The 26388-nt window shown below is 41.6% G+C and overlaps 1 protein-coding gene across 1 annotated transcript; it reads right to left on the minus strand.

The window, feature by feature from the left end:
* Positions 1 to 2227: 2227 nt before the first annotated feature.
* On the minus strand, positions 2228 to 23492 carry LOC311107768 (polycomb group RING finger protein 3-like). The gene is made up of 9 exons (XM_084150299.1): positions 23398 to 23492; positions 21756 to 21873; positions 21166 to 21262; positions 16329 to 16384; positions 15851 to 15958; positions 13060 to 13148; positions 10281 to 10418; positions 8661 to 8741; positions 2228 to 7329 (listed from the first exon to the last, which is right to left on the minus strand). Exons 1-9 carry the CDS (start codon positions 23410 to 23412, stop codon positions 7282 to 7284), a joined length of 750 nt encoding a protein of 249 aa, XP_084006425.1. The 5' UTR covers positions 23413 to 23492; the 3' UTR covers positions 2228 to 7281.
* Positions 23493 to 26388: the final 2896 nt, after the last annotated feature.

The following is a 26388-nucleotide window of genomic DNA, read 5'->3' on the forward strand; positions in this document are numbered from 1 at the left end:
TGGCAGGAGATGATCGTGGACTACAGGAAAAGGAGGGCCGAACACGCCCCCATTCACATCAACGCGGCTGTAGTGGAGCGGGTCGAGAGTTTCAAGTTCCTTGGTGTCCACATCACCAACAAACTATCATGGTCCAAACACACCAAGAAAGTCATGAAGAGGGCACGACAATGCCTTTTCCCCCTCAGGAGACTGAAAAGATTTGGCATGGGTCCCCAGATCCCAAAAAAGTTATACAGCTGCACCATCGAGAGCATCCTGATCGGTTGCATCACCGCCTGGTATGGCAACTGCTCAGGATCAAACCGTAAGCCGCTACAGAGGGTAGTGTGTACGGCCTAGTACATCACTGGGGTCAAGCTTCCTGCCATCCAGGACCTCTATACTAGGCTGTGTCAGAGGAAGGCCCAAAAAATGGTCAGACTCCAGTCACCCAAGTCATAGACTGTTCTCTCTGCTACCGCATGGCAAGCGGTACCGGAGTGCCAAGTCTAGGTCCAAAAGGCTCCTTAACAGCTTCTACCCCAAAGCCATAAGACTGCTGAACAATTAATCAAATGGCCACCTGGACTATTTGCATTGACAACCCCCCCTTTTGTTTTTACACTGCTGCTACTCGCTGTTTATTTTCTATGCATAGTCACTTTACCCCTACCTACATGTACAAATTACCTCGACTAACCTGTATCCCTGCACATTGACTCGGTACCTGTACCCCCTGTATATAGCCTCATTATTGTTATTTTATTGTGTAATTTTTTAAATTATTTTTATTGTGTAATTTTTTTAACTCTATTTAGCAAATATTTTCTTAACTCTATTTCTTTAACTGCATTGTTGGTTAAGGGCTTGTAAGTAAGCATTTCACGGTAAGGCTACACCTGTTGTATTGGGCGCATGTGACAAATTAAATTGGATTTGATTTCGATACAGTAATTGCAGAGAACAGCACATAAAACATGTAACCCTAGTTACAGTCAACCTCTGTATGTCAAAAGAAACACCTACTGACAGCTTGGAATTCGATTGTTGTGGAAATCTATCAAGTGAGAGAGAGGAGACCAGCACCCATCACTGTAGCCTCAGGTAAGAAACACAGAAGTACAGTAATAACCTGCAGCACAGGATGGTCTCGGAGGGAATAGTAGATGTGTTGTATTCTATGTTTACTGAGATTTATGAGAGGTGTATGAGACTGGTAAACTGCACTGTGTGTCTTCCCACCGGTCCGGAGGTGTGTGAAGTGTTGCTGCCAGCTGGTGTGAGTGTTGACAGCCATTCCCGCAGGGAGACGTATGCCCAGGGCACTGAAGATGATCCACAACTCCCCTGGGTGTTTTTACCCAGAGTTCACCAGGACTGACACTGAACACAGATTTACATCCAGCACATTATTTTACACATCTCTTCCGTAACCACCACATAGAACTTAAAGCTTCCTTTATGTTTTTGCTGTCGTGCTATTTTTTATATTGGGTTTGGACATGTGTATATATTATATATTGAGTCATACACAATACATTCCATAAGTTGTGAAGATAGGCTGATTGAGGAAGTTGCTTATGGCAACCAGTTACTGTCGGTGTTGAACAATTGCATGACCATATGACAGGGCCAACAGAGCTTTGAGAATACTAACTGCACACAGATACTGTATTTATGTTAACATTCTAACATGACTGTGCATGAGAAAAGACAGCATCTCCTTCACATAATAACAGTGAAATGGATATTGATGTTGATGTCAAGATTTGTGTAAGATATTCGTATACATTTGTTCTGTTCCGTTTAATTATTTTAAAGTAGTCATTAGCAGTGGGGAAACAGATAAGCCATATGCCCGTCCTTAGAATACTAACACTTCCATTTGCAATGAAGTGCTTTGTTTTTCTTCAATGGTTCATTAGATCCCACCGGTTCCAGTATGTCTAGATAAAATGGGCAGATATGAAATGAGATGGGGCATAACAACGTTATTGGATCATTAACCAAGTCCACATTGGAAAGACATGTCTGCAGACTTTAGGTTTTCCAAGTTTTTGGAGTGATATTGGTGTCAGCATTTAGTACAGATCTCTAAAACCGTAGTATTGGTATTTGGATGGATGGACATCCCTGTGAGCAATCTCTTAGGGATCAGACAGAGCAAAGACACCACGGCGTTACAGACACTTTTAAAGGCATTTATTGATGAAATACACACTAGTTTTCAACAAAAAGCGTCCTTAATATTGTGTGTAAGAAATTCCAGCCCAGTTCTCTACCCAAAACTCATTTAATGTGGCAATGGAAACCAATGTATTACATGTGCAATAAAGAATCATAATTCAAAAAAGAGGACAAGCAAAAAAGACACCTGAATAAGTGCCTGTGTTTAACCCGGAAAAACAACTCTGAGGACATTTCTGTCACAGAGACAACGGCAAAACAAGAGAAACAAGACCAAAACTAAATCCAGCCATTTCATATCCGGGTGCATTAGTGTAGTCTGAGATTCCTGGTCACCCCCAAGACCAGGAAGGCATTTTTGTGACCTGAGGAATTGACTGGAAAGCAAAACAAAACAAAGTTCAATTGAGTTTTTACGCTGAAGCCTGGAACCATCTGAGAAACGTATATTGTGTATATAACCACATTGCCAGTTTTACATTTCTTTTTCTTTTGCCAGACCTTGACCCAAGAAGGAGCACAGCTTGTGTTGGTTGTATACAGAGAGCATTGCGCAGAGGTGATCACTTAGAATAATACAAAAGAGGGAGGACAGTTACAAATGCATAATTTAAGCCATAAAATATTATGCATGAGAGTCTTGTATGTTTTAAACAAACAAAAAGGTAAATCATGAACACAGGGAAGGATATCAAATCTCTTGAAATTTTTCAAAAACAAATAAGCTACTGTAAGAGTCATAACTTTACAGTATAAATAAATAATAATAATAATAATAAAAATAATAACAATAATACAACATTCAGACAGATTATATTGATGACGACGGCATTTACGGCTCATGAGGGCCTGCCACTGTGAAGGTTGGTTACTGTGGTTACTGTGAGGGAAAATATCACTGTAACTAGTTAGTCTATATCGAACCAACATTTATCTGGCTAATTAACTCACTTTGACATACAGACCACATCCCATTCCTCTTTCCCAGTTTAGGGTCCTAGTTGCAGGTGGTAATTTGACACCTTTGAAATGGACAATTGAAATGGAAATGATGTTGAAATGAAAGCCCATTCCAGACAGTTGCCCCTCAATTGGCACCACCCGTGAGATTGTGATTCACTGCACTTAGGCATGGCACCGTCAAGAGCCAAGCTGCCTTTCTGAGTGGGTGCAGTGGTGCGGTGCCGCCTTGGCCAGACAATCCATATTTTTGGAGTGTTTCATCCAGACTAGCCGTCTGAGTGACCCCGATCACACGTAGGGGTGGCCTGGGTGATTACAGGGCTTTACAGGAGAGATCAGGGGCCAGAGTAAAAAAAGAGCCATCACACTCAGAGTGGAGACTGTTATTACAGGAACAAACATGGCCATTTTGAGACCACCTGGAATACTTTGGTGTCTATCCAGGGTATCCAGTCTAAAATGACTGCCACTGTTTTAAGAAAATATTCTGTTAAGACTTAATTGCTCTTAAAAAAAAAATAGATTAAAAGCCTCCTCAAGTACCATGTCTGGTTCTGGTCTTCATAAGTAGCATTATGACAACTCAATTCGCTGGTAGTCAAGTTCAGGCATTTAGACTATTTATCAGTTGCTTACAGCTCACCCCAACCGCAGTGTGGATAATTCGGAGATAACAAGAGAAGAGGTCAAATTAGAAAACAGGAGTCAAGTTGAGGCCTTGACATGCCGTGGTTTCCACACTGGCAACGGTTCAGTCTGGATACGAACCCCGGTCTGTAGTGAGCACTGTGGGGAAGCCTGTAAGCCTCTTAGCCTGGCTGTCAAGTGTAGCAGCACTGATGTCTCAATGTTGGGCTGATAAAAGCGTGAAGATCGATCCAATCCACTGCTCCGAAGGTGGAACCTGCTCCCGCGTTACTCCACACACCTATCAAGGTCTCCTGGGTATGAGTTGACTTTGGAAACATTCTAACAGCAATACCTCTGCCGACTGAATGCACCCGACCAATGTCTAACAACTGCTAGAAGTCATAAAGGTGTAGTGAGTGATAAAGAAAACCAACTGTGGTATGAGCTTTCTGTACCAATTACATAGAGCAGAATGAACGACTACAGCTAGGACTGGGATCCCAATGCTTTTAACTGAGGTTACTGTGGCTCGCATGAAAATACCCCAAAATAAATACACTCGCTCTCTCTCTGAAGCAGAATCATTTGGGTTTATAGCTACCCCAGCTTCTCTGTATTTTCAATAACACCAACTCCTTCAAAGTCCACAACTTTATTTACCATTCTCTCTGTTCCGTTTCCAGAGCAAGCCCGGACCGCAGGGAAAAGCAAACAAACAAATCAACAAGAAAAAGCCAGCACCTTTTTCATCTGCACAGAGAGAGCGAGAGAGACAGTTTGGACAAGAAAAGACGGGACTCCAGCATGTAGGCAATAGGCAGGTTGTCAAGAAGCCAGACTAGTGAGTGACTGAACTACTACAGCACTCGGAATCCACAGCATTCATTTTAACCCTCTGAAGCTGATCTGAACGAGATTGAGTTAGAGAAAAGACGTTAGCACCACACTCAGCTCCAAGAAGAAAGAAAAGAAGCGCAAGCACCAGCCTTCACGGTGGCAAAGCCCCCAAAACAAGACCCCCTCGCCGCCCCCCATTCTGTCCCAGAGATCACATCACAGGGTTCCTGAACAGTACTCACATACATACAAAACAAGTCGAGAAAACAAGATCTGAATCTGATAAAAACACCACGTAACATGCCTTTGTTCCAATTATACCAGTTATTAAAGGAAAACTCACCCCAAAACTATGCAAAATGCATAATACGGGGATGATTTCTGTAATTTGAAAGTTACATATCTTGAAAACTTGAGTGTTGACAAGCAAAACATTTTGGGACTATATAAACAATGAACTAATGAAACAAATACCAAAATATAGTTTTGGGGTGGAATTTTCCTTTAAGAAGCCATAGGTACTGCTGGGAAGTAGTTACCTCATTGTTTTCTCTAATAGCTTTTTTGCAATACGTAATGATTCCATGGCTAATTTGAGGACGTACTGGCTAATATGCTGTTCAAACAAAGCTAATACACATGTATGGGGCCTTTAACACAAAATTCATATGTCATTCACACAGGAGACAAGGGGTCAATAATGACAAATAATGCATGATTAATACATGATTCGGCTCTTGGATGGGGTAAGCTAAGGTCAAAGGCAGAAGGTAGTGATAAAAACAACAGGGAATGAGCCAGACAGAACTTATGCATATTGTGTTGCCATATGCATACCAAAATTATCACAACAAATACCAAGGTGACCTGTGTATAGTAAAAGTATGGGGGGAAAAAAATAATACTTATGTCAATATATTTATGCATTTACTGATGGGGTGAAATGTTAACCAAATACAAATACATTTTGGTTAAGCTGGTTTCGTAGAGACCTGTATGAAAGTATTTTTTTATATAGTATGCACCTATAGAAACTTATTTGGACTGTGTACAAGACCGACAGCTTTCCTTGCATAAATACAAGGAGGGGAACCAACAGTTATTGACAGAAATATTGACAGTGCAGTGAGGTAATGCTATGTGAGGTCTGAAATGTTTTTTTAGGGTCCAGTTCAAGGAAAGGATATTTCAGTTGCACTGAAGAAAAAGGTGGCCATGACTATGAATTAAGACTGTTCCGGTCCCTCCGTGCCTTGGTTACCATAATACACAGTTAAGCCATTAAGCTCTGAAGTACTTTCTCCCCCAATTCTCATTAGATACGCTCAAATAAGCACCAATATTAGAGCCACCTCCCAAAGGTCAAAAAGTAGATTTTGATAATATCATATCAAAAAATTTATTAATTTAATATGCTCAAAAGAGTATTACTCTTCAATATCTGAGTATGCTTCTTTAACATAATGAAGAAACTCAAAGCTCTTGTCATATTAATAACATCTCAATTTCATATTTGAATATCTGTTCCAAACAGCTCTCTATCTCAGGTCACATACTGCTGTGAAATAGATGATACCTCATCGACTTTCATATAGCTCACCACGTGGAAATACAAGGGGAAGTCAAGGTTTTTTTTCAAGCCTTTGGCACTAAAGGTAGCGATGAGATAAGGATAGAAGAAGTGATGTGCTCTGTACATAAAGATAACCCAGTGGAATACATTCTACTAAGGAGTAGTACGCTAATGCTATCAGAAGCTGGCTGCTTTCATAGACTGTCTCAAATGTATATATTGCTCATATAGCAATGCAACGTCATTTCAGACCCTTTTCTTTTTTACACGGCAGAAGATTTGATATATTTGTTTTGTTTCTCTCTCAGACAAATATCGGATGTCCTTCTATATACTGACAAGGAGTCTGCTCTGCATTAAAACTGTAATGTATCCTCCAATGCTACATTCAAGTAGCCCAACAATATAGCACTTCTGGAACCCTTCCTAACAGTCTAAAGTCTCTCTCCTACTCCTTTCAATCTCTCTCATAATGACATTTTATGTACAATATTGTTATATAGAACATAAATTACTACACACATTTTTGCCTATTCACAATCAACGTTCAGCAAACCCCGAAGCAAATAAAAAAATCAAATAAAAAAATCAGAGGACAATTCAACAACTCAATAAACAGCTTAGAAACAGTCTTATCATGTAACTTTATATATTTTCTGTGCTCCCAAGACTCATCTGACTTTAACCTGAAAAAGGAAATGAATGGTTAAAAATCCACGTCCTCCCTTTTTTATCAGTCAATGAGGGTCCGAGGAGGGAAGTCTGTAGAAAACAAAAAAAATGGTCGCACGATCCCCCGACATCTTGTTAATGTGTAAACAGAGCACCAGTAGTGTCTTGGTTCCATGTCTCTCACCTGTACAAAAGTATAAATATATGCTTTTTCTCTCTCATTTTTCACATATCTAGGACGTATAGTGGACAAAAAAAGGTTGTTTTTGATCCAAACCCGCCAGTGGTGCAGTATCTGTGCTGGGGTTGTTTTGTTTGCTGGCTTGTGTGGACTTTTGCTCTGGTGTGTTGGTGTTGGGGTTGGGGTTGATCGTCTCTGCATAAATAGTACGTTGCACAGTCCTGGGCCACTGGGCCAAAACAACCGTTCTGTCCGACTACAGCAAATCCATTTTGGGCCTGTAATGCAGCAGGAGGGGGGATTTCTGGAATACAAACAAAACAAATGACAAATAAAGACTGACTGACTGAAAACCATGCAGTTGGAAAAATGTCCTTCTAAACACATAGATAGGCTACTACTTTGATTCTATCATAGCCTCTAGTATACGCCATCTGGATTTGAAATGACAAGCTTGGATCGTAACATACACTTCCATTTATCTTGGGCTTTTAAGTCACCATAGCACATAATGCGAGTAAGGGTCTCAAAATAGTTCTGGAGAGCAAGCTGTTTTCTCAACTGAGACCCCTGTGTCTTTGGGGCTTTCACCAAATTGTGCCGAAAAACGGCTCAATACTCTGAGCTATTAACACGATGCACATTAGTGACATCTGCTGGTCAACAATAAAAAGCAGCGTGTGACGTTCATTTGGAAGTCTTTTCCACAATATCAATCAAATCTCCGTGGCGCAGCAGATAGTCGTGGGTGTTAATAGCCTACACTCTTAGAAAATAAGGTGCTATTTAGAACCTAAAAGGGATCTTCTGCTGTCCCCATAGGAAAACCCTTTTGGGGTTCTACTGGAAACCAAAAAGGGTTCTACCGGAAAACAAGAAGGGTTATCTTATGGGGACAGCCGAAGAACCCTTTTGGAACCCTTTTGTCTAAGAGTGTACAATTGTTCCATCATGCGTACCTTTTTTGCTGTGAATCCCTTTTTATGCTGTCAAAAACGGTGAATCTATGGCATTATTTAGGATGCTATAGACAGAAGCTTATTCTATACTAAATAAAACAAATTGTTTGAACAACAATGTGCAAAAAGTGTGGTGTCACATAAAATATTTTCTAAATAATATGTCTTTGCAGGGGTTTTGACCCCATTCCCTGTCATCTGTGAGTGTTCTGGTCCCCGAGACCACAACTCTATCTGCGGAGCTACTGTTCAGGTGACGCTGCAAGAAAAAATCCGAACTACATTGTAGGCCTAAGTACGGTGTCCAGTAGAGGTTGGTGTTTGAAAGCAACTTGGAATGGAAGAAAGCACTGGAACCACGGCAAAATCTGTGGCATTTTGCAACACACGGTTTGAAAAACGACATGATCAAACAAAGCTTCGGACATCATTGATCACGTGATAATGTTACTTTGAAACGAGCGTCTGTACATTGTGTCGGATCAGTAGTGCTTTGAAAATGGCATCGGAGCTCCGGTATCAATCGTCCCATCACTACCTGTGTGCACAGCTTTTCAGCATGCATATCTGTGGATGATCTATACAGAATACATACATTCAACAGAACCTGAAAAGCAATATTACAATTTGTCAGTAGACTTATCTTTCCCCATTCTCTTTTATAAGGAAGTATTACCTTAAATCTCCATCTCGTCACGACAACAAATTTCAAAGTGTGGTCCTTCCCCAAGATTTCCTCATTGCATAAAATGTCCAGCTGTGAATGGGAGATATAAGAATGCAACATTTATTACTATTTTCCTGGAAGGAAAACCCCCTGCACTGCATTCAGAGAATAAATACCTCTTATCCTAGGGGTGTTTAATGCATGTGCTCTGACAACAACCGCATGACCAGAAACATGCACTGCTTTGGTAACATTTCATATGTTGTCCTTCTGAATCAGGCTTGTGTCTCCCTGTGCTGTGGAATTCTAAAACGAACCCTCCAAACACCCCAGCTATCCTTTTCCTCTCACTTTGAGTCAGCGTCAAAACATCTCAGTTTCTTGGAGAGGAAAGAAAGCTGGCAACGTTTATTTGACGGTGGGCCCTTAGCACCTTGCGCATGGAGGGCTTTTGGAAAAGCACAAATAGCATATTTGTAGCCAACACGAATCAAACGCCGCCTCGCCAATTCACTCATCCTCCTTGGATTAAAGATTGATATTCTGTGAGGCGGCTGCCCGCATCTGCATTCGGCCAATCAATACTCTCCCCAACACAGACGCTGAGGGGCTAAGGGGAAAGAGGAGAGGAAGCCAGTGTGAAGCAGCACTGCCATAGCAGCACCTACTGGTAGCTGGCTGTTCCATCTAACAGAGAAACAATGTTTTTTCCTATATGTTTTTGCCTTGGTGCCAGTCTAAAACCATCTTGCCACATCAAGACTTACAGAAATAATAGACAGCATGTATTAGAGTATTGATTCAATTATTTATATTATCATAACATGAAAGAATGAACACAATATCCAGATGTGTGTTTGGGGGCTGGGGGACATGGCAACAAGTTTGAAAACTCATCTCAAATTATAAGACACATGGTGTGGATGACGCAACGCATTCAGCTCATGTGGGCTTCTGAAATATCAAGATGGATGCCACAATTATCTTATAGATATACCAATATAACCCATGGGAAAGTGACGCTCTGTGCTTTGACACAGCTGTTGACGCACACTTCCGCCGTGTGTTTACGGTTGAAAGTAGATTTTGTATGAACAATGACTCTTGATATTCAATAGACAACATTAGAGCAGCTGACAGCTGTATTGCGCCACGGACGTTGGTGATGGAAGCGTATGCCATGAAGACCACCCACACACACACATCTTCATGACAGAGAGATGCGAGAGAGAAAAGGCTAATTGAACACCCAGGATCTCCCCCATACAGTTATGACAGGCCACTCACAATGACATGACAGAAAGCTAATTATATTACAAGAGCATATTTTCGCCAGAACATATGGTGGATGGCAAATGCTTTGTGAAGAATAATGACAGCAGAGAGGCTTTGATAGTGTATGTGATGAGGTATACAGCCTTCAGAAGACCAAGAATGCCTTGTTAAAAGTGATAATATTTCAGTTTAAAGTGCATGGGAAGGGCTTAAAGAGACAGCTAGTCAAAACTACATCTTGGGGCCTCCTTAAAAAGAGGTCCTTTATCACTGAACAAGTGTTACAGAGTCCAGGTCAGTATTAGCATGTAAACCAGGAAAATCCCCCCTTGCCTTAAAGTGTTTTAGCCGTACCTCATTAAATGATGTCAGGTTAAGCTTTTTGGCGATGAATTTCTTGAGGTGAAGGACCGTGGCTTGCGCCGAGCAGCGGATCCACTTGCGCTTCAGGTCGCGGAGCTTGCTGCTGTTGCACTCCAAACAGATGCTGACCTGCAGGAGGGAAGACAAATAAAATAAATGACTGAGGAGGAAGTTTAATTTTCCTTCCAGGCTTCTCAGTACTGTCATGAAGGCAGACCAGATGAACTATCTTAACTATCCTGTGCTGAAAATACTGTACATCAACCACTTTCCATCCTACATTGAAAATACCATTCCACATGAGACTTGCCATCAAAATGGAATAGGCATCTTTCATGGCGACTGTACACCAGGAGATGGAGAGTGGCACACTTTTGGAGCATGGCAAACGGAGACGGCACCACAGGTGGCTTGCCAAGGCTGTGCCTGAAGGAGTCACGTTGCATTACCAGCATCAGGCCTCTCCCTCTGCTACACAGACACAGGCAAAGTGCCCTGGTAAAGTGGCTTTCTCATGCCATTTTCAGATGGTTTCTGGGGACCCAGGGAAGGAGTAATAGAGACAGGTGGTATTAACACCACCATCTTTCTCCCTACTTAAACATCAACAGATCCAGTAAAAATAAGGCTATCCATAGTTATGCTTAAACTTGAAAATCATCTCAACCTGCAAATAAATACTCAGCAGCAATGTAACGTATCGAAAGCAAAGACTGCTGTAAAGTGTAAAGACTGCTGTAAAGTGTAAAGACTGCAGTAAAGTGTAAAGACTGCTGTAAAGTGTAAATGGCTGGTTTTCAATGGAACAAGCAATGAAGGAAACATAATGATGCAAATAAAGGCTTTGCATTGAGAGAGTGAGAGACAGAGTTAATAGTAGTTCAGCAGCAGTATTCGGGGCCATTACATTAGTGGAATCATTAGGGAACTGCCAGGCTGTATGACTCGCAGCAAATTCACAGATATGACTGATGCAATAGCGTAGCGTATTGAGTAAAGGAAGGTCTTTGGAGCGGCAGAGCACACCTTTTCGCTCTTTTTTTTAGCTGTGTAATGAACAGCAGTCATCGAATGTTTAAGGAGAAAACGTGAAATGACTTGATAGATTCAATGACTAGATTGTTAAATATTTTACATTTCAGTCAAATAGTTATGTCCATATTCAGCATCCCAAAACCACCATTCTGGAGTTAGATAGCATGGTGTCAGCCATTATGGTTTTTCAGTTGTCATGTCTTGTCTTTCTAAAAATGATTTATTATCACATAACCTATCAGAGTCCTTGTATCTTTTTTTAATTGGGAGCTCATTTGACTTGAAAAGAACAGACACCAAATACACTCTCTCCATTGTCTGGAAATCCTGGACGTGCAAATTCAATCTTTTGTGCCTTGGCCGACGTGAGCAGACATTGCTCTGATTAATTTGGCCTTTCAGTTTCAGTATGGTGCTGCTCTCATTAGCCTGCCTTGGCTTCCCTTCACACCCCAAGGTCAACCTTTAGAAGGTCAGTCAGCAAGACATGGCGGGAGAAGTCCAAAACCCAGCCATGCATGGCCCTCTCCTGCTGTTATTACCACTAGCAACTAGGGTTGAGATGCTGTTGAAAAAACTCACTTATAAGAAAATGTAGTTATCATCCTCTCCATCCTATTTTCTTCTGTTCTCTTTTCTGTTATCAACCCTTTCTGTATGACCTCTCTCCTCTCTGTCCTCTCTTTCACTCTCCATTAACCTGATCTTCTGTCTCTCTTTCCTCTCTTCACCTCCTTCCTTCCATCCTCTCTTTTTCACTCACAGTCTTTTTTTCATAGGGTCCATATCATTCTAGCAGACTCTCACATCCACAGTAACTTATAGGCCTTCTATCTATCCTCCAAATATTTGTTTTCTTTTATCTTTTTCACATCCTCCCCTCAACTGTCTCCATTTCACCCTCTCCCTCTCTCCTTTGCCTCATGTGACACTTGACAGCAGTTCACCCCTCCCTGTATTCTGTCCACAGAGCCTAGCTACAGCTACCCTATTAGCTATTCTTTCCACACTCCATTCTTCTGCTGAATACCAAAAGAGCGGGACCTTGGACCCCTGGTGCAATCTCCCAGCCAAGCGTAGACGACGTGCCGCTTGGCTGGGTGTGGATGGGCATATTTTCAAAAACTGCCATGTTGCTCTTTTCTCTGTAGAGACAATACCTAAATGGTAAACAGCCAATCTCCTAAAGCTATACAGACGTGACGAGTGTGCAGCGGCTCCTTTATTGAAATTACTGTTTGTGAATACGACGGCGACATGCAGCGACAATAAAAGCTCTCTCTGCATTATTGCTATCATCCACAGGGCTGAGAAGGTACCTGAATACAAAAATACACAATTGGCCCAGCGTCGTCCAGGGTAGGGGAGGGAATGGCCGGCAGGGATGTAGCTCAGTTGACAGAGCATGGCATTTGCAACGCCAGGGTTGTGGGTTCGATTCCCACGGGGGGCCAGTATAAAAAAAAAAGAAAAAAAAAAAAAAAAAAAAAAAGGGATTCACTAACTGTAAGTCGCTCTGGATAAGAGCGTCAACTAAATGACTAAAATGTAAATGTACAAAAGAGGTAACCTATTACCCAGGGGAATGTTCATTAGATTACACTTTTCATCAGCAGAGAAAGTGGGGGCTCGTAATTTCATGCCACCTGGACATAGGAAATGAAAGATGAGCTTGGAGATGACTCCTTCCTGTCCTGCAGGAAATGAAGGGGGCGTGTGGCAGAAGGGCACCTACCTGCTCGTCGCTGCGATGATAATCGTTATCCTCCTCCGGTTTCTCCTCCGACGTTTCCTTTTTGTCTGTGTCCTCTGTTTTCACCTCGCCTGTTGTCAACCAATGAGTGAAGTAACAGTTAGTGGTCATAGAGACTGTTAAGCCAATGTTCTTTAGTTTGGCTGTTGTCATCTACTAATTTCATAATTTGGATGTTTCAACAAATGAACAAATGTAACTTCATACAGCCGTGGATCACTCAGAATGTGTGTTACCTTTAATCTAGTGGACTGAACATAATTGACTTTCATGCCTGCTCTCTTTGTTGGCTAAACACAAGCAATGCTCATTTGATGCCAGGAAACAGGGCATGCTTCTTTCTAATTAACCAAATGGCCTGTATCTATTCAACTGTAGTCTCCGTTCATACAGAAGCACATTTATTAGGCAATTATGTGGCCCAAAGTGTCAAGCAGTTTACTTGACTTGTCCACCGTCGAAGCATATCCCTCCAATACACAATACCTTTTAATCAAGGCAAACCGATTCATTCATTCACTAATTTGCCCTTGTGCCAGGGGGGGGCTAACATCAGACCTTTCTTTGGTTTAATCGGCCTCAGGGAACCATTTGACCCTCTCCTCAAAAAGATGGAAGGAGATGGAGAGATGGAGAGTTGGAGCTGGAGAAAGGTCATTAGAGAGTAAGGGCTGATGGTCACTGGCAAGAGGAGAGAAAAGAGGCTTCTCCACACACCAGGGTAGCTAAACTGGGGAACATAGTCTCAGAGCGGTGAGAGGGGGGCCAGCTCCTGTTAAATAAACCATACTATTGTTGGCTCCAGCCATTTGGGTCACTGTGATGGAAAACACCTTGGCAGAGAGGGCCATGAGAATCTCCCAATCGGGGTCAATTGAGTCAGTTCCGTGACGGCAAAGCGAGGGCCGTTATCTGAGTTCAATTAGGTAGCCCCTTGTTTGTGGACAGCCATTTTCTCCCTCTCTCTGATTGGCGATGGGACTGGGGCCCATCTTCTATTGTTCTCCCTTTGCTCTCCACAGCCCATCCCAAAGGGGATTGGCGGTAAGGCTTGAGCGGACTCATGTACAGGCCCAGAGATAATCTTAAGTGTAAGCAGAGTGATTACCGTTCAAGTGAGGCCAAATTGGATACGATTCACCTTCAACCAACCTGAAAATAACTCAATGACACTAAGTATAAGGTGGACATTGTTTCCATTTTGGGAATAATTATAGGAATCGGGCGATTGCACAGTGCTCTGATTGTAAACCCTGATGTTATCGAGTCTTACAGACAAGAAGTACTACATGTCACAGAGAAACTGGTGGGCTAATCTGAGAACTACATGTCACAGAGAAACTAGTGGGCTAATCTGAGTACTACATGTCACAGAGAAACTGGTGGGCTAATCTGAGTATTACATGTCACAGAGAAACTGGTGGGCTAATCTGAGTACTACATGTCACAGAGAAACTAGTGGGCTAATCTGAGTACTACATGTCACAGAGAAACTAGTGGGCTAATCTGAGTACTACATGTCACAGATAAACTAGTGGGCTAATCTGAGTACTACATGTCGCAGAGAAACTGTTGGGCTAATCTGAGTACTAACATGTCACAGAGAAACTGGTGGGCTAATCTGAGTACTAACATGTCACAGAGAAACTGGTGGGCTAATCTGAGTAGTACATGTCACAGAGAAACTAGTGGGCTAATCTGAGTACTACATGTCACAGAGAAACTAGTGGGCTAATCTGAGTACTACATGTCACAGAGAAACTAGTGGGCTAATCTGAGTACTACATGTCACAGATAAACTAGTGGGCTAATCTGAGTACTACATGTCGCAGAGAAACTGTTGGGCTAATCTGAGTACTAACATGTCACAGAGAAACTGGTGGGCTAATCTGAGTACTAACATGTCACAGAGAAACTGGTGGGCTAATCTGAGTAGTACATGTCACAGAGAAACTAGTGGGCTAATCTGAGTACTACATGTCACAGAGAAACTAGTGGGCTAATCTGAGTACAACATGTCACAGAGAATGTCTTTTTCTCAGTGAATTAGCTTTTACATAACTTGTTGACCATCTAAAAACACATTTGTCTTCATGGAGGATAGAGAGAGAGAGAGAGAGAGAGAGAGAGAGAGAGAGAGAGAGAGAGAGAGAGAGAGAGAGAGAGAGAGAGAGAGAGAGAGAGAGGAAACAAGAGATAACAAGCAAGAGAAAGAGAACACAAAAGCGAGAGAAAGACAGAACAAAAAGATGACAGCGAAAGCTTTTTTGAGCCCTTGAAGTGAAGGCCATTATAAATGCTGTCCATTAGCACGCTCATGTCGTTCCCCGCTGCGGGGTTTGGCCACGAGTTGCCCACGAGCTCCGCACTATCTCTGTTTTGCTGGGCAGTGAGTGCAGACAAGGGTTCCATTTCTGCCAGGATTATGTCCTCGTAAGTGTGTTAGCCAAGGCTCAGCCCAACCTACAGTGACAGCGGGGGGTAGCGCGAAAGCAGTTCCACATCCATTTGAGCATTAATTACAAGAAATCAGAAAGTGTATTAAGCGAGCGATTAGGCCTGCTCTTTCACGACACTCTGAGCACGCGTTTACAAAAACCCTCAGTGTCAGGCTGGGATGGAACGCGGCCATGCATTACAGCCACCGCCACTTTCTCACACTGATTGGGTTGGGCTGAATCAAGGAACGAGGTGATAGTAAGTGGGGGGAAATAGAGGGGCGATATGATGAGATGTGTGTGCCTGGGTTCTGGCAAGGCGAGGTGGACCGTACCATTGCGTTGAGGATCTAGATGTTTCATGCTGCACAGCTCTCCTTTGATGTCCCCGGGCACTTCCATTCCCAGCTTCTGATAGAAGTCTCTTTGTTTTTTTATCTCCGCTGCAGAAGGGGGGAGGAGGGAATGAAAGAGAGAGAGAGAGAGTGAGAGAGACACAAAGGAGAATTAGGGCCTCGCTTTGGCTGAAGGTACCTGTCACTAGGGCTTCTTTAAGTCTGATATGGAGTAGGAGTTCTCTCATTACAGTCCCTCAGATACATCAATGAATGGCCCACATGTCAAATATTTCATTGATATTCCAGGGCTATGTGCTTTGGGATGTTAGTTATTCAGTAATTCCGCCTCAATCTCACTGTAGAAACAGATTGTAGGGAAACAGGGTTGAGAGATGTGTATGGGCAGTGAATAATAGACAAAGTTGAATGTTATTGGTGAAGGGACGAGGAAGAGGAATCAATATGAGATACTTACCCTCTTGTAACCCCGGCACCAACTTGTAGACAATGTCTTGCATTGTTCGGTCATGGCTAGAGGAAAAGAGATATGATCAATTAGAAATCTAACAATTTATACTGACAGTTTATGATACGTTATACCCTGCTTATTCTGAATTGTTCTAAGGATTTTGCTTAATTGTGACTGATGTTGACGAGACCGATAAGATAATCAATTTTCAAAAATATGATATACATAAATGCTGATCATACACACCTCTTAAATGTCAGCAGCACTTGCTTGATACATGAACACCCTTTACCATAAACAGCAGGGTGACATCTAAACACACCGCCTCAACCACTGCCCAGAACAGCAGTGACCATACTCTGCATTTCAACACCTGAAATGCATTGTGAATAGCGGGACCCAGTGGGGTGTGTTGCAATGTCACGAGGACCCTGGAAATATATGTGGTGTTCCTACCGTCTGGAGTGAAGGTCATTCTATCTATTTGCTGCTCAGGACCATAATTAGCTGATTCTCTCCCCGAGGCCGGTGAGAGCCAACCGCTTACCACAGCGGTAGCCAAACTTTGCCTCGCCCAAACACAGCAAGGTGCCGACACCTTTTTGACAGAGCCCTTGATGCACAGGGGCGTGGGGGTGGATGGAGACTCAATTAGCTTCCGCTTAAATATGCAATGTGCAAGACTTACTAATGCTCGATGATGACACATACCCCTCCTTTTTGGGAGAAAATAACTTATATATATATATATATACACACACACTACCGGTCAAAAGTTTTAGAACACCTACTCATTCAAGCGTTCTTTCTTTATTTTTACTAAACAAATCAAAATATATTTTATATTTGAGATTCTTCAAATAGCCACCCTTTGCCTTGATGACAGCTTTGCACACTCTTGGCATTCTCTCAACCAGCGTCATGAGGTAGTCACCTGGAATGCATTTCAATTAACAGGTGTGCATTTTTAAAAGTTAATTTGTGGAATTTCTTTCTTAATGCGTTTGAGCCAATCAGTTGTGTTGTGACAAGGTAGGGGTGTTATACAGAAGATAGCCCTATTTGGTAAAAGACCAAGTCCATATTATGGCAAGAACAGCTCAAATAAGCAGAGAAACGACAGTCCATCATTACTATAAGACATGAAGGTCAGTCAATATACGAAACATTTCAAGAACTTGAAAGTTTCTTCAAGTGCAGTCGCAAAAATCATCAAGCGCTATGATGAAACTGGCTCTCATGAGGACCGCCACAGGAATGGAAGACCCAGAGTTACCTCTGCTGCAGAGGATAAGTTCATTAGAGTTACCAGCCCCAAATAAATGCTTCACAGAGTTCAAGTAACAGACACATCTCAACATCAACTGTTCAGAGGAGACTGTGTGAATTAGGCCTTCATGGTCAAATTGCTGCAAAGAAACCACTACTAAAGGACACCAATAATAACAAGAGACTTGCTTGGGCCAAGAAACACGAGCAATGGACATTAGACCGGTGGAAAGTTGTCCTTTGGTCTGGTCCAAATTTGAGATTTTTGGTTCCAACCGCTGTGTCTTTGTGATACGCGGTGTGGGTGAACGGATGATCTCTGCATGTGTATTTCCCACCATAAAGCATGGAGGAGGAGGTGTTATGGTGTGGGGGTGCTTTGCTGGAGAGCTACATTGGAGTGTCTAGTTTGAGAAACAGACACCTCACAGGTCCTGAACTGGCAGCTTCATTAAATAGTACCTGCAAAACACCAGTCTCAACGTCAACAGTGAAGAGGCGACTCCGGGATGCTGACCTTCTAGGCAGAGTTGCAAAGAAAAAGCCATATCTCAGACTGCCCATCTTAATCTTTTCTTTTTATTGGCCAGTCTGAGATATGCAACTCTGCCTAGAAGGTCAGCATCCCGGAGTCGCCTCTTCACTGTTGATGTTGAGACTGGTGTTTTGAGGGTACTATTTCATGAAGCTGCCAGTTGAGGACCTGTGAGGCGTCTGTTTCTCAAACTAGACACTCTAATGTATTTGTCCTCTTGCTCAGTTGTGCGCCGGGGCCTCCCACTCCTCTTTCTGTTCTGGTTAGAGCCAATTTGCGCTGTTCTGTGAAGGGAGTAGTACAATTTCACGCATGGAATAGCCTTCATTTCTCAGAACAAGAATAGACTGACGAGTTTCAGATGAAAGTTATTTGTTTCTGGCTATTTTGAGCCTGTAATCGAACCCACAATTGCTGATGCTCCAGATACTAATCTAGTCTCAAGAAGGCCAGTTTTATTGCTTCTTCAATCAGCACAACAGTTTTCAGCTGTGCTAACATAATTGCAAAAGGGTTTTCTAATGATCAATTAGCCTTTTTAAATGATAAACTTGGATTAGCAAACACAACGTGCCATTGGAACACAGGACTGATGGTTGCTGATAATGGGCCTCTGTACGCCTATGTAGATGTTCCATAAAAAATATCAATTTCCAGCTACAATAGCCATTTACAACATTAATAATGTCTACACTGTATTTCTGATCAATTTGATGTTATTTTAATGGACCAGAAAATTGCTTTTCTTTCGAAAACAAGGACTTTTCTAAGTGACCCCAAACTTTTGAACGGTAGTATATATATATATATATATATATATACAGTACCAGTCAAAAGTTTGGACACACCTACTCATTCAAGGGCTTTTCTTTATTTTAACTATTTTCTACAATGTAGAATAATAGTGAAGACATCAAAACTATGAAATAACACATATGGAATCATGTAGTAACCAAAAAAGTGTTAAACAAATCAAAATATATATAAATATTTGAGATTCTTCAAAGTAGCCACCATTTGCCTTGATGACACTCTCTGTATTCTCTCAACCAGCTTCATGAGGAATGCTTTTCCAACAGTCTTGAAGGAGTTCCCACATTTGCTGAGCACTTGTTGGCTGCTTTTCCTTCACTCTACGGTCCAACTCATCCCAAACCATCTCAATTGGGTTGAGGTCGGGGGATTGTGGAGGCCAAGTAATCTGATGCAGCACTCATCACTCTCCATCTTTATCAAATAGGCCTTACACAGCCTGGAGGTGTGTTGGGTCAATGTCCTATTGAAAAACAAATGATAGTCCACTAAGCCCATACCAGATGGGATGGCGTATCGCTGCAGAATGCTGTGGTAGCCATGCTGGTTAAGTGTCCCTTGAATTCTAAATAAATCACAGACAGTGTCACCAGAAAAGCACCCCCACACCATCACAGCTCCTCCTCCATGCTTCACAGTGGAAACCACACATGCAGAGATAATCCATTCACCTACTCTGCGTCTCACAAAGACATGGCGGTTGGAACAAAAAATCTCAAATTTGGACTCCAGACCAAAGGACAGATTTCCACCAGTCTAATATCCATTGCTCGTGTTTCTTGGCCCAAGCAAGTCTCTTTTTATTATTGGTGACCTTTAGTAGTGTTTTCTTTGCAGCAATTCGACCATGAAGGACTGATTCATTCATTCTCCTCTGAACAGTTGATGTTGAGCTGTGTCTGTTACTTGAACTCTTTGAAGCATTTATTTGGGCTGCAATTTCTGAGGCTGGTAACTCTAATGAACTCATCCTCTGCAGCAGAGGTAACTCTGGATCTTCCATTCCTGTGGCAGTCCTCATGAGAGCTAGTTTCATCATAGCGCTTGATGGTTTTTGCGACTGCACATGAAGAAACTTTAAAAGTTCTTGAAATTTTCCAGATTGACTGACCTTCATGTCTTAATGTAATGATGGACTGTCATTTCTCTTTGCTTATTTGAGCTGTTCTTGCCATAATACGGACTTGGTCTTTTACCAAATAGGGCTATCTTCTGTATAACACCCCTACCTTGTCACAACACAACTGATTGGCTCAAACGCATTAAGAAGGAAAGAAATTCCACAAATTAACTTTTAACAAGGCACACCTGTTAATTGAAATGCATTCCAGGTGACTACCCCATGACGCTGATTGAGAGAATGCCAAGAGTGTGCAAAGCTGTCATCAAGGCAAAGGGTGGCTATTTGAAGAATCTCAAATATAAAATATATTTTGATTTGTTTAACACCTTTTTGGTTACTACATGATTCCATATGTGTTATTTCATAGTTTTAATGTCTTCACTATTATTCTACAATGTAGAAAATAGTAAAAATAAAGAAAAACCCTGGAATGAGAAAGTGTGTCCACACTTTTGACTGGTAATGTATATATTAGCATAGTACAACTGTATCAGTTCATCATAAGCCCAAAAGTATTTCCATGGACTAGAAATATGGTTAGAATGCTTGTGTTTTCATCCTCTCAGCACCCGTAGTAGTAGCAGTTGTTTTGATCTCTGCCTCTCACACCTAGTTTGAACCTGTTCCTTGATTCGTGTTTTAGAAAATGATGCCCTGATGTAACTTTCATCTGTTTAAATGTTTGAGTTTGGCATTTATGAGCTTTTTATTTTTCATTTGAACAAACAACTACTCTGAGGGTAAATAGAGAGCAGTGCATATTATATGTGTTTGAAATAGGTATTGCCATTAAAACAGAGATATTTGCCTAATGACTAAATAGCTGGTAGACATTTAGACTGGCAAACATCCCAGTGGCTGCAATATTAATCAGAACCTATTGCCCCAGCACTGGACAACAGATAGACAACAGTCCCTTTAGTGTGTGTGTGTGCAAATATGCATGTATGTATTCTGTTGTTGTGTTTCCCCCTCCGCTCCCCTTTCCTTTGACACTATATTGTTTATTGGACAATGCTGCTGCCCGTGTGGTGGCACACTGATGAAACCCAACACTGAGCTAGTAATGGGAAGGTGGTTTGATGTCCAGGCTGCTCACTCACCCAATGTACTGCAGTGGATGGCTCTGGTGAATGACAATCCTGCATGTGGGACAGGTGTTGTTCTCCTCCAGGTACTTCACTAGACAGCTTCTGCAGACTGGAAGACACACAGCAAGACACGTCACTTCCATGATGAGCATTATGGGTATCTTGTTCTCCTATATTTTTATGTTCTAAAAAAGTGAAGCTTTTTGGAGAGAGCTTTTCTGACAATGTGAGTCTCTTTGTTTCATGTCTGAGTGGGGTGTGAGAGAAAGTCATTTTCACCAGAGGATTATGATTAAAGATACTGTACACTCTACATTGACATTTGGTAAATGAAGACTTTCCACGCATGGTACAATGGCTCCCTCTAGGGCATGACTGACCTACTACATTACCTGCACTGCCACTGAAATTCACGCAAATACTTCTCCATCATTACTACAACTACTTTGTGGGGGAGGTTTGCTTGATTGTTGTGATAATTACACTTTCTTGAGACAGTGAAAATGTCTATTCTTGTATGAAACCTTATGCATGAATCCCTAGATACAAGAGCAGTGTTATTATCTGAAGAATGTGTATGAGTGCCATCAGCAGGTACTCACAGGTGTGTAAGCACTCCGTGACAGTAGTGGCATCTATCAGGTACCCCTCACACAGGCGACAAGTGATGTGGGCGTTGATGTCCCACAACTTGATCTTCCTGGTTAGCATCTCGGGGTTCTGGGGAGAAGGACAAAAAAACATGCTGTCCAAACAAGTTGTTCTGTTTTGTTTATTTTGTTCATTCTAAGGGTAACCTCCCAATTCACTTTTGACAAAAGACCAAAAGATAAAGACATGTTAGAATCAATACATGTTGAATCACCTTTGGCAGCGATTACAGCTGTGAGACTTTCTGGGTTAGTCTCTAAGAGCTTTCCACACCTGGATTGTGCAACATTTGCACATTATTCTTTTTTAAATTCTTCAAGCTCTGTCAGGTTGGTTGTTGATCATTGCTAGACAGCCATTTTCAAGTCTTGCCATAGATTTTCAAGCCGATTTAAGTCAAAACTGTAACTAGGCCACACAGAAACGTCAATGTCATCTTGGTAAGCAACTCCAGTGTATATTTGGCCTTGTGTTTTAGGTTATTGTTCTGCTGAAAGGACTGAACCAGGTTTTCCTCTATGATTTCCGTTTCTTTTCATTCTAAAAAAAACTCCCTTGCCGATGACAACCAAACCCATAACATGACGCACCCACCACCATGCTTGAAAATATGAAGAGTGGTACTCAGAGATGTGTTGTGTTACATTTGCCCCAAACATAACGTTTTGTATTCAGGACATAAAGTTAATTTCATTGCCACATCTTTTGCAGTTTTACTTTAGTGTCTTATTGCAAACAGGATGCATGTTTTGGAATATTTCTATTCTATACAGGCTTCCTTCTTTTCAGTTTTCTCCTATCACAGCCATTAAACTCTGTAACTGTTTTAAGGTCACCATTGGCCCCATGATGAAATCCCTGAGCGGTTTCCTTCCTCTCTGGCAACTAAGTTAGAAAGTACGCCTGTATCTTTGTAGTAACTGGGTGTATTGATACACCATCCAAAATGTAATTAATAACTTCACCCTGCTAAAAGGGATATTCAATGTCAGCTTTTTTTTTTTACCCATCTACCAATAGGGGCCCTTCTTTGCGAGGCATTGGAAATCCTCCCTGGTCTTTGTGGTTGAATATGTGTTTGAAATTCACTGCTCGACTGAGGGACCTTACAGATAATTGTATGTGTGGGGTACAGTCATTCAAAAATCATGTTAAACACTATTATTGCACACAGAGTGAGTTCATGCAACTTATTATGTGACTTGTTAAGCACATTTTTACTCCTGAACTTATTTAGGCTTGCCATAACAAAGGAGTTGAATACTTATTGACTCAAGACATTTCAGCTTTTCATTTTTTATTTATTAGTAAAAATGTCAACAACCATAATTCCACTTTGATATTATGGGCTATTGTGTGTAGGCCAGTGACACAAAATCTCAATCCATTTTAAATTCAGGCTGTAACAACAACATGTGGAAAAAGTCAAGGGGTGTGAACCTTTACTGAAGGCAGAGTAGAGAGATGGACAGACAGCCAGACAGCCAGACAGACATACAGACAGGCAGGCAGGCAACCAGTCAGTCAGACAGACAGAGGCAGAGAGGCAGAGACATGAAACTCCTTTCATGGTGGGTGATTGTCTTGGCTTACCCCTAATGCCGCCATGTGTAGACTGGGGATGATTTGGCAGCCACGTCTCTTCCTGCAGTCACGATGTGGTGTTAGCTCCGCATCATGGATGCCCTTTCATGTGGCTAGGGGAGAACACAGAAAGACAACAACACGGTTAGAATTCTTTGTGCTCTACAGCAGTGGTGGTTCCCCAAAGTCCCTTGTGCCATGGGATAAAACAGAGTTTCTAGCCCAGGGTCCTCCAACTCCTATCCTTGAGAGCAGTGTTGGAATATTGATGTGTTACCGTTGGGCTACTCCCCCAGCAGCTCTCCCAGACTGGCGTTAGAGAGGCTTATTCTAGCCTTATCCCAATCATGAACTATGATACCAGACAAATATTGCAGCACAGAATATATCTGCCTGATATCAGGCTTATCTTGAACCGCAACCGCTTAAGAGTTGTCTGTGACCACCATTTTTGGGGAAACTGTTCTATAGATCTGAAATGAACCTGGGAAAGTGCTCAGACTATTGAAATAACATTTATACAAAGATACCATTGTATGGAGTGGACACGTCCCTGAATTAATTTAACAAAATAAAAACCTTATTGAAAGTAACTTCAGGTCCAGCATCGCCTAAAAATAAACATAGGACCTATCATTTACAGGAGAAAAAGTGGTGTCCCCACATGACACGAGGACTGACATATTGCAGTACTTAGTCACTCTATTAGACATAGGCCTAGAGATTCACTACTCGTCTAAGCCAAACAGCTTTGAGTTGTGAGCTCAAAAAACCTCTTTGAATTGGCATGAGATGGACTCCCACCACTTTTTATAGCCTATTGATCCTAAATGTGAATTATCTTTTACTCGGTCTGGGACAATACAAGTCTGCCTGTGTGCTTTTGTCTGCTCACCAGACCATGATATTAGTCCACTTACTCCATTGAGGTGAGTGATGGATGGCTGCTGAGGATCTATTAGGGGTTCTCTATCACCTGGGCTGCATACAAAATCATGTAACACAGTTGTTGTAACAGTTGCCAGACTGTCAGAGTTGAACAAGTGCATTCAGTTGCAGAGCACTTGCAAGTGCGTCAACAGGACGTGTTTACCTCCCGCCGTATCAAAATGACCCAGTGTTGTAACCCTGTGTTTTTGTTTTACTACTGGGTTGTATTTACTACTTGCTTTCAATGAAATCTTTCTCAAGACCTGTTCGACTCCAGACCAAGCCTCTTACAGAGACAACTGAACAACAGTGCTTCATCAATGAATGTACGACAATTCAAAGTTGCTAAGCCGATAAGGGCAATTCCACAGTTCCGGAATTACGCTTTGACTCCGATTTTCACTTTAAAATGTATGCCAAACAAAAACCATTGATTTTCAAGTTTAACAAACTATACAACTCTATGCACAAGAACTTTCACAAAAACACATTTAGTGGAAGAACTGTGTAGATGCAAAGTTTGGTAACAGAATTATGGTAAAATCTCTGTTTTTTATGCAACCACTTTTTCCAAAAACTCTGTTAAATATCTGCTCCGAATTAAGATTCAAAGATGTCTGCAGAAAATATGACACCTTGAGTTAACAAAAAAATATTTAGGTTATTGAACTACAGTAGGTGAAGTGGATTTACACCCGGTAACGGAATTACGGTAACGATATTACATCATGGGTCCCTGATCTGTACTATAAAGAAATGCATAATTATGGATATGAATGCCATTCTCTTCATGGTGATGTATCCTGAAATAGGTACACAAACGTAGTAATATGGAATATCCTTATTTTGCATATTTGGGTATTATTCTAAACACTGGCCATTATTGTAATGGACTCCACCCCCAAAAAAGAACACATTTGAAACAATCTGAACCAATCATAGACGTCTACGTTTCACAAGTTTGGACATCACAGTAGAGCACAGTACAGTACAGCACTGAACAACACAGAACAGTAGAGTTCTGTACAATACAGTACATTATACTGTACTCTTCTCTAGTGTGCTCTACTGTACTGAAATATGCTGTACAGTACTGTAATGTACTCTACTTTCCTTTACTGTACTGTTCTGTACTGTTCTCTATGGTGCTCTACTGTAAGTGTACTGTACTGTGCTGTCCAAACTTGTGAAACATCGACGTCTATGATTGGTTCCGATTTGGTCCGGCCTGGGCGGACTGACCAAATTTCAACAACTTTTCAACATCCATGGATGTCCGATGTCGGTCTGTGCTCAGTGGGTGAGGATGCTGGTTACAGTAAATGGAAAGATGGTAGGTGGTAGGTGTCAGTAAGAGCCGGGAGAGGTGACATTAACTGGAGAGAGAGAGAGAGAGAGAGAGGCAGAGAGAGAGGGAGGGGTTGTCCATACTGTTTTCACAGTCTTGCTTTGACCACCAAACAGAAAGACAAAGAAAACAGTTATGAGCTGAACATAACAGTATGCCAGTGGAAGGAAGGACAGTAAAAGGTGACCCAACCGTGGTTTGTGACTACTATGATTTCCCATTGTAGCCAATTTCTTTGCAGTAATTCCGTTACTGATTTTTCGGTAATTCACTTAATAATTAATAAACAAACTTGATATCAGTAAAAACACTAACTTGTTACTTCTGTGAACTTCCACTTCCCATCCATCTCTGAGGGAGAGAAATAAATGAATATCTTAAAGATATGTGGGTTTTTGGTAACGGAATTACAAGGCAATGATTCTTGAACTTACAAAAGGTAAACAATTTCTCAAAAACTAAATATATGTGTTGATATTAGTTGACAGGGGTCTTATTTTGTTTTTATGTATTTCTGATACCTTTTTAAGACTTTTTCTGGTAGATGTTTTCTAAGACCCCTTTTCCATCTGTTTGACCAGAAATCAAAGCCTTTGCTTATTCCTAATTTTTAGGATGGAAAATGGTTGAAAAATGTATATATGCCCTAATTTCTCCAGAATATAGACTCTTGGCTTTTATTTGGCATCCAATTTGACATGCTCCTATGAACTTCACATGTA

This window comes from Coregonus lavaretus (genome assembly GCF_964263955.1).
Source record: "Coregonus lavaretus genome assembly, chromosome: 32".
Classification (NCBI taxonomy): Eukaryota; Metazoa; Chordata; class Actinopteri; order Salmoniformes; family Salmonidae; genus Coregonus; species Coregonus lavaretus.

Excerpts from the sequence above, each read along its gene's own strand:
- LOC311107768 (XM_084150299.1), bottom strand. Across the intron at positions 10,419-13,059 it reads ATCATCGCAGCGACGAGCAG|GTCAGCATCTGTTTGGAGTG; the intron begins GTAGGTGCCCTT and ends TCCCTCCTGCAG. Across the intron at positions 7,330-8,660 it reads TGACGAGATGGAGATTTAAG|AAATCCCCCCTCCTGCTGCA; the intron begins GTAATACTTCCT and ends TTTGTATTCCAG.